The sequence below is a fragment of the Gigantopelta aegis genome, chromosome 12, assembly GCF_016097555.1.
Source record: "Gigantopelta aegis isolate Gae_Host chromosome 12, Gae_host_genome, whole genome shotgun sequence".
NCBI lineage: Eukaryota > Metazoa > Mollusca > Gastropoda > Neomphalida > Peltospiridae > Gigantopelta > Gigantopelta aegis.
In genome coordinates this window covers 13,528,692-13,542,597 of record NC_054710.1, presented here as the reverse complement: position 1 = coordinate 13,542,597, position 13,906 = coordinate 13,528,692, and the positions used below count along the sequence as shown (strand labels likewise).

The following is a 13,906-nucleotide window of genomic DNA, read 5'->3' as shown; positions in this document are numbered from 1 at the left end:
TTTAAACACTAAGGTATATTTTTTACTATTATAGTCGTTTTTGATAACTGAAATCATACTTAACTTAGATTTTATGTTTTAGATTATCAATTTCCATAAATTCGAAAGTCCCTTTAGTCATCCTGGTGTTTTTAATATCACAAAATGCATTTCTCATATTTTTTAAAACGCATGTGCGTCTGAGAAGTAACAGTTATGGAGTCGAGTTTTATTCCGTTTTCAGAGGGTATTTCACCATTTCAAAGTCACACTCATGTTTCACTCAAATGTAACTTTATCCAAATGTGTTACAGGTTTGTAGATTGACTAAACTTAGTGTTAATTTTCACGGGTTGAAACTAGGGTCTGTCCCTTTAACGGCCCCGGTCAGACTGCTGGTGCTCCTCTCCCCCCCCCCCCCCCCCACCCCACACCCACCCCACCCACCCCACAACTTTCCTGTCCTGGACAGAGGAGCTGGCCGAGGCTAGCACTTGTGCCCAGGACAGGCGTGCACTACAACAGCTTGCTCTGAATGTGCACGTAAAACACTTTGGTCTTGGTCTTGGTGAAAATAAAGGGGTGCTGGATCAGGCCATTATCTGGAAATAAAGGGGTGCTGAGTAGGGCTCCATCTGTAAGATAGGACAGGTCATTATGGAAATAAAATGGTGTATAGTTGAACGACATCTTTTATGTAAATTTTGTTCTTTTTATCATGACGCATAACTTTATTTGTAAATGTTGTATTGAAATGATGTAAAAGGTTTGGGGTTGGGGTGTTATTTGCAAAGTATGTGTATTTGTTAATTGTAAAAATGTACATCAAGAAATTTACTTGTCTGCCAGTATTTTCACATGTCCATATATTATTAAGTGGTTTGTTTTATTCAAGTGTTATAGTGATAGTTTTTATTGCTCTATATTTTAACATTTATAACTGCATTGTAATATTCTACTTGTTCACTGGATAGCCATGTATGTGTATTCTGCTTGTCCTCCACCCCCAGTGTTAGTGTTTTAAGCTCCATCACTATCTCCCTCTTTAGGTGACATATCTGATTCATTACTATTATTTAGTATAATTGTATTAACTTAAAGTAAAATAGGGCTAGTAACATTTTTTAATCACTGATCCCATGGCTAGTGGATTTAAAAAAATTCTAGAAGCCCTGGCTTATTAGTCCCCTACCGGTCCAACCGTTTCATCTCCGTCCTTCTGTCCGTCCGTCTGTCTGTCCTTCTGTCCGTCCGTCTGTCTGTCCTTCTGTCTGTCCTTCTGTCTGTCCATCCTTCTGTCTGTCCGTCCTGTCCGTCCGTCTGTCCGTCCTTCTGTCCGTCTGTCTGTCCGTCCTTCTGTCTGTCCGTCCGTCCGTCCGTCCGTCTGTCTGTCCTTCTGTCCGTCCGTCTGTCTGTCCTTCTGTCCGTCTGTCCTTCTGTCCATCCGTCTGTCCTTCTGTCCGTCTGTCCGTCCTTCTGTCCATCCGTCTGTCTGTCTCCTACATATAGTTTTCTTGATGTTTTTTTAGAATGCCTTAAGATATTGAGCTGAAATTGTCTGTATCGCTTTATCATGTACTGTTACAGAAGATCAAGTTCGACTTTCATGGCGATTTATCCATTTTTGACAGAGTTATAGCCCTTGAACTTAGGTGATATGAAAATGTATTTTTTCGGCCTTTTGTTTTGCAATGCCTGAAGATATTTTGTGTATAGCTTTATTATGTACTGTTACTGATCAAGTTTAACTTTCATGGTGATTTACCCACTTTTTACAGAGTTATGTCCCTTGAATGTAAGAGATACAAAAAATTGGTAGATTGCTCATCTGAGGTGCTTTGGTCATATGATCGCACCCCATCAGTGGATGCATTCTCTGTTTGGATTTTTTCTCATCCCAGTTAGTGCTCCACATCTTTGTGGTATGTGCTGTCTTGACTTGTTCCCCCTCGTTTGACATCAAACAGCCGATGATTAAGATAATTAATGTACTCTAGCCGAACAAAACAAACTTAACTTTATTTTGAACGCTGTATATCAGTCAGCTGCATGGTTTCAACCAATAATGGGGTATTAGAAATATTTCATAGGGACCACCGGCCTCGGTGGCATCGTGGTTAGGCCATCGGTCTACAGGCTGGTAGGTACTGGGTTCGGATCCCAGTCGAGGCATGGGATTTTTAATCCAGATACCGACTCCAAACCCTGAGTGAGTGCTCCGCAAGGCTCAATGGGTAGGTGTAAACCACTTGCACTGACCAGTGATCCATAACTGGTTCAACAAAGGCCATGGTTTGTGCTATCCTGCCTGTGGGAAGCGCAAATAAAATATCCCTTGCTGCCTGTCATAAAAGAGTAGCCTATGTGGTGACAGCAGGTTTCCTCTAAAAAACTGTGTCAGAATGACCATATGTTTGACGTCCAATAGCCGATGATAAGATAAAAAATCAATGTGCTCTAGTGGCGTAGTTAAATAAAAACAAACTTTACTTTATTTCATAGGGACCAGTAACATTTTCTAGGCTACTGCTACCTCATGCCAAAGAAAACATTTAGTGATTGTTACCACCTTTATGATGACTTTATAAGCATGTGAAAATGCACTGTACATTGTATTTTCAGGGAAATGATTACTGAAGATAAAAAATTGAACAAGAGAGAAATCATCGGTAAGACAGTCTAATTAAAATTAGCTCCACTATTACATGTGGATCTAAAGACAGCCAGTTGGAGCTCATGTCCACCAATCAAAACCTTACTTGCAGAATCCTGCCAGTGATTTAAAACTAACAACACTGCGTAGTCCCCAATGTCCAGGTAACATTTCGTCTGTAAATAATAATTTAAATATTGACCAATCACACTTCGCCTTTTATAACGTTATTTGGGAGCATACAAATTCTAAAAATATCGGGCGAGTCTATTTTAGTGGCCGCAGTACAGCGAACCATACCAATACGTACGGGGTGGGTTATCAGTCTTCAATTTTACATTAAAAATTATTTATTTATTTATAAAATTAAAAAAAACTAAATCAGTCTGCAGTTTTACATTACAAATTATTTATTTTATAAAATAAAACATGTTTTAAGGCATTCGTAATTCACACGAAACATGTCGTATACCCTCAGGATAATTCGGAATGTTTTCAAATTATTTTTAAATCATTGGCAGGATTCTGCAAGTAAGGTTTTGATTGGTGGACAAGAGCTCCAACTGGTGTCTTTAGATCCACATGTAATAGTGGAGCTAATTTTAATTAGATTGTCGGTAAGAATACAATGTCGGAATGTTTTCACTGTGCGATTATGATCCTACATGGGCCATGGTTACCCTCAGGGATGTGAGAGCTATGTGGAAATTTTGTAAATGCGCTTTTCCATTTCGTCTAAAAAACAAAAACCCAAAACATGATGTTCAAAACTATTGACCACACAAGGTTCATTTGCACGTTTTCACGGTTTCAAGTTTATGATGTGTGCCTTATAAGTTATGACCAGTTTAGATTTGTTAGCATTGAATGCAATTTTTAGCAGTTCCAAACAACACTTTTCCTTCAGGGGCCCTTGAGCGGCCACTAGACACCGGCCGCAGTAAGCTTTTTTGTTCCAGCCCATCTCAAATCCCTGTACCCTGTCAGGCACTACGGGTTCTGTGTACCTTGGGCTTGAGTGGTTCCAAGATAGCAGACCATAGGATCAAACCTCCTTAACGGACTATTAGCCCCACGATGGTATGTGCTGGAAAGTGCATATAAAAGATCCCTTGCTTCTAAATATTAACTGGAAATACGTAGCAGGTTTCCTCTGAAGACCGGGGGTGGGGTGGGGTGGGGAGGTGTATCCCAGTGGTAAAGTGCTTGCTTGATGCATGGTCGGTTTGGGATCGATCCCCGTCAGTGGGCCCATTGTGCTGTTTCTTGCTCCAGCCAGTGCACCATGACTGGTACATCAAAGGCCGTGGTATGTGCTACCCTGTCTATGGGATGGTGCATATAAAAAATCCCTTGCTGCTAATCGAAAAGAGTAGCCCAAGAAGTGGCGACAGCAAGTTTCCTCCCTCTATTTCTGTGTGGTCCTTAACCATATGTCCGATGCCATATAACCGAAAATAAAATGTGTTGAGTGCGTCGTTAAATAAAACATTTCCTTCCTTCCTTCCTCTGAAGAGGCTATTTCTTGTTCCAGCCAGTGCACCATGACTGGTATATCAAAGGCTGTGGTATGTGCTATCCTGTCTGTGGGATGGTGCATATAAAAGATCCCTGGCTACTAATGAAAAAACAACAACAGCTTGTTCTGAATGTGCATAATAAACCCTATGACATGACCTAATGTAAAAATGTGGCGGGTTTCCTTTCTAAGACTATGTCAAAATTACCATATGTTTGACATCCAGTAGCCAATGATAAATAAATCAATGTTCTCTAGTAGTATTGTTAAACAAAACTAACTTTCCCTCTGAATATTACATGTCAGAATGTTTGAAATCCAATAGAAGGTGATTAATTAATTAATTAATTGTGCTCTAGTGGTGTTGTTAAACAAAACAGTCTTTAACTTTTAATTGCAATTTATTGAAACATGTACATAGATAAATGATCGTTGCACAACATCCAGTTACAGAATGATATAAATAGCAGACATTTAGTGTATTTGGATGTCACTGAAACTTTTTTGGGGCGAGACGTAGCCCAGTGGTAAGATGCTCACTCGATGCACGGTCGGCATGGGATCGATCCCCGTCAGTGGGCCAATTGGGCTATTTCTCGTTCCAGCCAGTGCACCACAACTGGTATATCAAAGGATGTGGTATGTACTACCCTGTCTGTGGGATGGTGCATATAAAAGATCCCTTGCAGCTAATCGAAAAGAATAGCTCATGAAGTGGCGACAGCGGGTTTCCTCTCTCAATATCTGTGTGGTCCATAACCATATGTCTGACGCCATATAACCATAAATAAAATGTGTTGAGTGCATCGTTAAATAAAACATTTCCTTCTTCCTTCCTTCCTCTGAAGAGGCTATGACTGGTATATCAAAAGATGTGGTGTGTGCTATCCTGTCTGTGGGATGGTGCATATAAAAGATCCCTTGCTACTAATGAAAAAACAACAACAGCTTGTTCTGAATATACATTAAACCCTATGACATGACCTAATGAAAAAATGTAGCGGGTTTCCTTTCTATAGGACTATATGTCAAAATTACCATATGTTTGACATCCAATAGCCAATGATTAATAAATCAATGTCCTCTAGTGGTGTTGTTAAACAAAACAATCTTTAACTTTTAATTGTAATTTATTGAAACTTGTACATAGATAAAGTTCACATTCACTTATGATTGAAAAGGGAAGACACAAGAAACCACCTGTCCCTGCGAATGAGAGATATTGTCCCAACTGTCCCCTAGAAGTTGAAGACGAATATCATTTCATTATGACGTGCCCTATATATAATGCTTTTAGAAATGACTTACATCATAAAATAATAAAACAAGAATCACATTTTTCTTTTTTGACTAATAATGAAAAATTCTTATTTCTTACACGCAAGAATATTCCGGAATTATGCCCTATCATTTGCAATTTTGTAAAGAGATGCTTTAATTTGCGTGAAAGCATATGAGTTGGTAGTAATTTCAAATTGTTTGCATTTCACATCTGTATAAACTAATGGAGAATGTACGAGGGTGTGTGGATTCGTGAAAAATAATTCACGAACGCCATAGTTGATGGTTTTTTATGGCTCTACACTTCTGACAATATTTGCTTTTACCTAATTATTAATATCACTAGTAATAAGGCTTAAATTACATATGTATTTGTTGATTCAGATGTTTGTTCATGTAATTAATGTATATTTATGTTACTGTTACTGCAAATAAATGTATATTATATTGTTATTTTTGCTCTGCCCATATTCGGGTGTTATGCAAATAAATTAATCTTATTCTTATTCTTATTCTAAATGAGCGTTGCATAATATCTAGTTACAGAATGTATAAATAGCATTTGGATGTGTTTTTGGATGTCACAGAATTTTTTGGTGCTTCTTTTAGAAATGGCTTCAACGTTTCCAAGTGCTATAGAGTCTGAAGATATTGAAGATTTCTGCACATTAGCTCAGTATTACGCATCAAAAACACCACAGTCTTTTAGGAGGGTAAGATAATGGTGCTTTGGACAAGTAATTTTGTAGATATATTGTATTGTGCATAAAATTAATCTCGTAAATAGCGGGATTGAAACTAATCCTAACATTACCCAAGCAATTGATAGAGTGATCAAAGGGCTTCTAGATTATGGTAGCCCCACTTCCATGGCTAGTGATATTCAATGTTGGGCTAGTAAATTATGGTCTGTTTTGTTTTTATTATGTACCATCAAATTATTTTCTGGCAGAAACCTGACTGTACACAATAATGTGTATATTTTACAGTATCCCACAATTGTTTTGATAACTCTATACATGTATCCTAGCAGGTCTGAGAATAACAGGCTTTTAAGTGGCATATTTGACTTATGGGAATAAATGCATTGATATTTCTCTTATTTTACATCATACTCGTGTATTTGGAAGTCTGTAATTCTGGTAAATGCCCCACTACCCATTCAATGATGTAGTAAAACAATAGAACCATTTTGTTAGAATTTCGTTAATTAAATATTTTTGCCACATTAATCATGTTATTCCCACTTTTTAAAGTACACCACAACTGATATATCAAATGCTGTGGTATGTGCTATCCTGTCTGGAAAGGTGCATATAAAAGATCCCTTGCTACTAATGGAAAAATGTAGTGGGTTTCCTCTCTAAGACTGTTTCAAAATTATCAAATGTTTGACATCCATTTGTCGATCATTAATAAATCAATGTGCTCTAGTGGTGTTATTAAACAAAACAAACTTTTTAAAGTGTTCCTGAGTCTAATTGGTCTATTTGTTCTGTTAGCTTACTCAGTCTTAATAGTAAATTTCATACTTTTCTTTTAAAGCATACATCAAGTAGTGGGTCCACTTGTGTATATGTGGTGTGGATGCGGACGTACACAAGTTTTGTATGTTATGTGGTGACCAGTGCGATTTTGTATCCACCCGTGTGTTTTCTAAGATATTTCTTTATACGTTTCCATACCTACCGCAACATGATCTGGTCAGCAAAAACGTATCCCCAGCCATACTACGCACCAGACAAATGGACGTGTTTGTGTTTTTTGTGTTTTTATTATTATTGTTATTTTGTGGGTTTGTTTTTCTTTGGGCTTTTTTTTCATTTCATTTTCTTCTTTCATTTTTTGGTAATTATGTTATTTCCTCTTACGGGATTTTACCCGTGTCTGCATTCACATCCGCACAAGTGGAAATGCTACTTTAGTCTGATTGATCTCCATTTGATGTGCAGGGTGACTCGGTTTGTTTCGTGTTTTTCTGCACATTGTTTTTTCTGTTTCAAGTCTGGCTCAGTCTGATGGGAGTTTTTGTTTTTCAGGACTTCCAGACCCCATTGTTTGGTACGAGTGTGGTCTCGCAGAACGACAGTTCAGAGGAACAGGTGTCCCAGGCTCTGTGTCTGCCGGTGTCTGTCGGAGAACTAATGCAGGCCAACCAGCTAGGAGCAGTAAGAACTCAACACAACATGCTTGATCACACCAGAGAATATTTATTTCAAAAATGATATATTTATTTTATCCAGCATGTTTATTGGCCGATTATGATGACTGATTAAAGCAGTCATAAATGTATACTAGCAGATTATGACTTTTTGATGTCACGCATATGATGTCACATGCATATCTACATTACAAAATCGCCCATTTGACCTCTAGGTCATCGTAATATGTAGCTGAAATAACAGAAATAATAGCTTTTCCCATTAATTTTTATGGTCTGCAGGATAAAGATAATAACTATCGTATATCTTCGCCTGTAAGTCGATCTCGACTATAAGTCGAGTCCCTAATTTCAAGCCCTGAAAACTTATTTTTTTATTGACCCGTTTATAAGTCAACCCATGAAAACAACTTATAAATATTGAAGTATGTGTTATTTTCAGCATATGAGAACAATAGTGTACAATATTTGAACAAAAGAAAATTATTTTACAAACTTCGGTTTTCACGTTTTGTACATAGCAATATTCCAATCAAACTAAATAGCATCAAAACGAAATATTCCCTTAGTAGATACATGTAGTGAAAGCTGTTTGACTGTTACTGCGTGGCACTGTACAGCATGGTTTTGTGCACAGACAAAAACTTTATTTATGAACACTGGCAACAGATCACTACTAAAAAACTGAAAGTATCATCAGTTTATAGGTTGGACTATACCAATTCAAATCCCATAGGCGACCATGTTAACGTTTGTGTTTAAAAACACTATATGCAATATATCGACCAAACTATGACCCATAAATGTCAGTACTACAACCCCTACCTCAAAGTATTAACTGCAGAAAATGGTACCTTTCATGGCTCATTTTCGGTATAACCAGATGTTTTTACAACACCCCTAGTTTCGCACAAAATTTTAGTACTTTTTTTTACATGTACCCCATACATGTTCCAAGCACAAGGCTACTTGACACAGTGGTACTAGATGAATTAAAATTGTATACATTTTTAGCCCAGATGAAACTAATTTTTTATTACAACCAACACACTCACATTTATAACCAATCACAGGACTTGTGGTGTTAACTTCTCTATCAAAAGTTCGGTGCACCTCGAACTTCGACCCAGCCAGAAATTAATTGGTATAGTGCTACCTTTAATGACATGTTTTACCGCCATATTAATATATGTAAGGAGGATAACTCTGGAAAGTACACTGGTTTTTGTACCAAATGATGTGTGTCCCTGTTGCTTAGTGAACAGCAGAGACCAGTTTCAGCTATTTTAAGGGAAAGCTCAGTGATATTCATGAAGCTAATCATGCACGAAAGATTGTTTGAACAACAATTGGTGCCAGTGACAAGATTTAAAAATAAACTCGGGCAACAGGTAGTTAGTATTGTTTACCTTTTTGCTATTAGTGATGGCTGTTATTTTAACTCAGTGGACTGCTGTCTTGGCATATGAGTGAGATCGTATGCCTTTTTGCATAACCAAAACCGGTCTCATGCCCCCCAAAAAAGGTTATACAAAATATATCTGTCAAATTAACATATTTGAGTATAAATACAGGGCATAATTCAACAATAAAACTTGTAAAATAATCCCCAAAACGGTAAAATGTTTTGGTGAATTTTTTTTTACCCTGTAAGAAGTCGACCCCCCAAGTTACAAAATAATTTTTGAATGAAAAGAATTTGACTTATAGACGAAGATATATGGTAGTTAATGATATAGGGTATTGGCTTTATCCTGTTCAGGCTGAATGAGAAATTCCACTCGGCAAATGAAGTAGAATTTCCAATGCTTACCATCCCTGGATAAAGCTGATATCGTACGTCATTAACTAGTTATTCTCTCTTCTTTTTTTTCTCTCTCTTTTAAATTTTTTTAATTTATTAGAATTTTTTCATTATTATTTTGTTAATACCACTGCCCCTTTTCCTTTTGAATTCCATCTTATTTCTTCACTATCTGGCAGCTCTTCCTATCTTTCAACTTTTGCTGTCCACTTACACATCCCAGTCCTTGTCTCCAGCTGTGACAGATGCTTGGCGCTTGTGGCTATCTGTGTCACACATCTGCCACTTCCCATCAGCTTTAGTTGTGTGCTTAGTCTGAACACTTGAGAGTTTGTTTAATATATTTTTAGCTCTTATTTTTGGGCACAAAATTTAGTTTTGGTACACAGTAATTGAATTTGGTCTGAAATGCTAAATAAAATATGAAATGCTAAAAAAAAAAATATATATTTGAATATGGTAGTATTCGGATTTTATATATTGCTTCAGTTTTTTTTTTTTTTTTAAATGGTTGTCACATCACTGCTAAAGATGATTTACCTGAAGAGATTTGGCTGATGCAGTTACTTGTGATGACCTTGAACTTGACGGTTATGGGTCTGTAGAAGTCGGGTGGTTCATTTCAGGGAGACGGTGTTCGGTATTTTGTCGTGGATTGTCGACCAGCTGATCAGTACAACAGCGGACATCTTCCAACTGCATTTCATCTTGATGCCAACCTCGTAAGTGTTTATTAGATTTCATCTCTGGGTCCGTCCGTCCGTCCATCCGCCTGTCTTACATATAGTTTTTCAGATGGGTTTTTTTCGGTGAGATATTGAGCTGCAATTTGTGTATAGCTCTGTCATGTACTGTTACAGATCAAGTTTGACTTTCATGGCGATTTACCCATTTTTACAGAGTTATGGCCCTTGAACTTAGGAGATATGAAATTTTTTAATTCCAGAAGTTTTTTCACAATGCCTTGAGCTGACATTTTGTGTATAGCTTTATCATGTACTGTTACAGATCAAATTTGACTTTCTTGGTGAGTTATGGCCCTTGAATTTAGGAGATATAAAAAATCTTTGGGCTCAGTAGGGAACATGTATTGCTGTAGAAGTATTCTCAGAATGCTTGTTTCTTGTCATGCTGTAACTCAATATCTCACCCTTAGTACTCCTGCGCGTGCTGTAACCTCACCGTGGTGCAGAGGTGTAACATTTTCTTTGAGAATGGCCAATACAGCACAAAATTGAAGTTTTGAGTAAAAGTCAGTATCCGTAAAATTCTGTGATATTTGTGTTTTTGCACAGTTCTTTACACTGTTCTTTACACTGTTTTTTACACTGTTTTTGTTTAAACCTTGAATTTTTATATTGATGTTGATCATCACTTTATTTATTTGCATTACCATAGTTTGACACACAATAGCCGATGTATTTTTCGTGCTGGGGTGTCGTTAAACATTCATTCATTCATTCATTCATTCATTCACTCACCCTTAGTACATCATCCCCTCCCCTATTTTTAGAATGGACTGATCTTGATCAGGAGCAAAATTAATGTGAACTGAAGATCACTCTTCTGAAATAGTGTTAGGCGATCAATAACATGAAGTTTCAAATAGAATTTGTTAAAGGGACAGACCCTAGTTTTTAAACTGTTTTGGGTCTTTAAAATTAAAAATTACTTGCATTTTTATTGTTTAGATTTACTTACATCTAAAGTGTTTCGGGTCTTTCTGATATTTTTAATACCACTAAATGCTTTTTTTTTATAATTCCAAAAATGCATATACCACTAAAAAATAACGGTTATGAAGACGAGCTCTAGTTTACTTTTAGAGGGTATTTCCCCATTTAAGGGAAGGAAGGCAGGACTAGATCTGGGTGTGTAGTACATTTTGCCAAATTTATCCATTAAACTCTAAAAATTGCAGAAACCCACCATCATTTTCAAGAAAATATCAATCATTACATGAAATTCTTTCGCCAAATTCAATTAAAATTGACCAGTTGTGTTAAAAATTCGCAATTGGCGAATTTGGCGAGTGCCAGATCTAGCCTTGGAAGGAAATGATTTATTTAACGATGCACTCAGCACATTTTATTTACGGTTATGTGGCGTTGGACCGTTTCAGGGAAACAGTTTCTCCTTTCCCTCTGTTGTAACTTTATTCAGGTGTCTTCATGTGTTGAAACTAGAGTCTGTGACTTAAAAGATTTTATTGCAAAGTGATCAGTTTGTGGCTTTCCTAAAACATTCCAGACAAGCGTGATGTCTTCCTGGTGAAGAAAAGACATTGTGTAGCATAATTTTATTCATTTTACTTCAACTTTTACATCGGCATTGCTGAACACTGACGCAAATTGTGAGAGCTGTGTAATGTGGCTCGTTAAAACAGTCTACACAAGCAATTACAAAATAAGATATTAAAAATGTTTATTTTGTCTGAATTTTATATTTTACGTCCATTGTGTACTGTTAAACACATGATCTTTTACGTCCTCTGTAGATGTTACAGAACCCTGAAGAGTTCAGCTCAGCTGTTCAAGCATTGTGGACCACGCAGAAACAAGCCATTGCTGCAGGTGTGTGTCAGATTGTTTCTCTTTGCCTCGTCTTTGAGTGGGTGGAATTTAGCTTAGTCGGTAGAGTCACACAAATCGAAATACTGTATGTACACTGTATAAAGTGCATTCCCCAATTCATATTTCCCACCGTTATGTACAAGATACTCACCGGAAACAGGGTTTTTAGAATTTTATAAAAATCCACTAGCCATGGGATCAGTGATTTAATTTTTTTACTAGCCATGATTAAAAATTCACTAGCCCTACTTTAAGTAAATACAATTTCACTAATAGTAATAATCAGATATGTCACCAAAAGAGGGAGATAGAGCTTAAAGACCCTTAGATGGGGGTGGGAAGAGGGGTCAGGATATTCATATTTACAAAATAAGACTTAAATGCAGCATGTGACAATTTCTTTCTTTTTTTCACTAGCCGTTGGGCTAGTTATAGTAGTTATTTACTAGTCCCCCATTGAATATCACTAGCCATGGGAGTGGGACTACCATAATCTAGAAGCCCTGTCTGGCATGGCAATAGTAGTTATTTACTAGCCAGGCACTGAATATCACTAGCCATGGGAGTGTGGCTACCATAATCTAGAAGCCCTGTCTGGCATGGCAATAGTAGTTATTTACTAGCCCAGCACTGAATATCACTAGCCATGGGAGTGGGGCTACCATAATCTAGAAGCCCTGTCTGGCATGGCAATAGTAGTTATTTACTAGCCCAACATTGAATATCACTAGCCATGGAGTGGGGCTACCATAATCTAGAAGCCCTGTCTAGCATGGCAATAGTAGTTATTTACTAGCCCAACATTGAATATCACTAGCCATGGGAGTGGGGCTACCATAATCTAGAAGCCCTGTCTGGCATGGCAATAGTAGTTATTTACTAGCCCAACATTGAATATCACTAGCCATGGGAGTGGGACTACCATAATCTAGAAGCCCTGTCTGGCATGGCAATAGTAGTTATTTACTAGCCCAGCACTGAATATCACTAGCCATGGGAGTGTGGCTACCATAATCTAGAAGCCCTGTCTGGCATGGCAATAGTAGTTATTTACTAGCCCAGCACTGAATATCACTAGCCATGGGAGTGAGTCTACCATAATCTAGAAGCCCTGTCTGGCATGGCAATAGTAGTTATTTACTAGCCCAGCACTGAATATCACTAGCCATGGGAGTGGGTCTACCATAATCTAGAAGCCCTGTCTGGCATGGCAATAGTAGTTATTTACTAGCCCAGCACTGAATATCACTAGCCATGGGAGTGGGACTACCATAATCTAGAAGCCCTGTCTGGCATGGCAATAGTAGTTATTTACTAGCCCACCATTGAATATCACTAACCATAGGAGTGGGACTACCATAATCTAGAAGCCCTGTCTGGCATGGCAATAGTAGTTATTTACTAGCCCAGCACTGAATATCACAAACCATGGGAGTGGGACTACCATAATCTAGAAGCCCTGTCTGGCATGGCAATAGTAGTTATTTACTAGCCCAGCACTGAATATCACTAGCCATGGGAGTGGGGCTACCATAATCTAGAAGCCCTGTCAGGCATGGCAATAGTAGTTATTTACTAGCCCAACACTGAATATCACTATCCATGGGAGTGGGGCTACCATAATCTAGAAGCCCTGTCTGGCATGGCAATAGTAGTTATTTACTAGCCCAGCACTGAATATCACTAGCCATGGGAGTGGGGCTACCATAATCTAGAAGCCCTGTCTGGCATGGCAATAGTAGTTATTTACTAGCCCAGCACTGAATATCACTAGCCATGGGAGTGGGGCTCCCATAATCTAGAAGCCCTGTCTGGCATGACAATAGTAGTTATTTACTAGCCCAGCACTGAATATCACTAGCCATGGGAGTGGGTCTACCATAATCTAGAAGCCCTGTCTGGCATGGCAATAGTAGTTATTTACTAGCCCAGCACT

At 37.9% G+C, this 13,906-nt stretch overlaps 1 protein-coding gene across 1 annotated transcript in view; it reads left to right on the top strand.

The window, feature by feature from the left end:
- LOC121385836 (TBC1 domain family member 23-like) overlaps positions 1-13,906 on the top strand; it is a 51,254-nt gene that overhangs the window by 21,895 nt on the left and 15,453 nt on the right. The window contains exons 7-11 of the mRNA XM_041516625.1: positions 2,602-2,648; positions 6,042-6,145; positions 7,472-7,600; positions 10,003-10,119; positions 11,895-11,970. Coding sequence (XP_041372559.1) covers positions 2,602-2,648; positions 6,042-6,145; positions 7,472-7,600; positions 10,003-10,119; positions 11,895-11,970 — 473 coding nt within the window. The remainder of the gene's footprint in view (positions 1-2,601; positions 2,649-6,041; positions 6,146-7,471; positions 7,601-10,002; positions 10,120-11,894; positions 11,971-13,906) is intronic.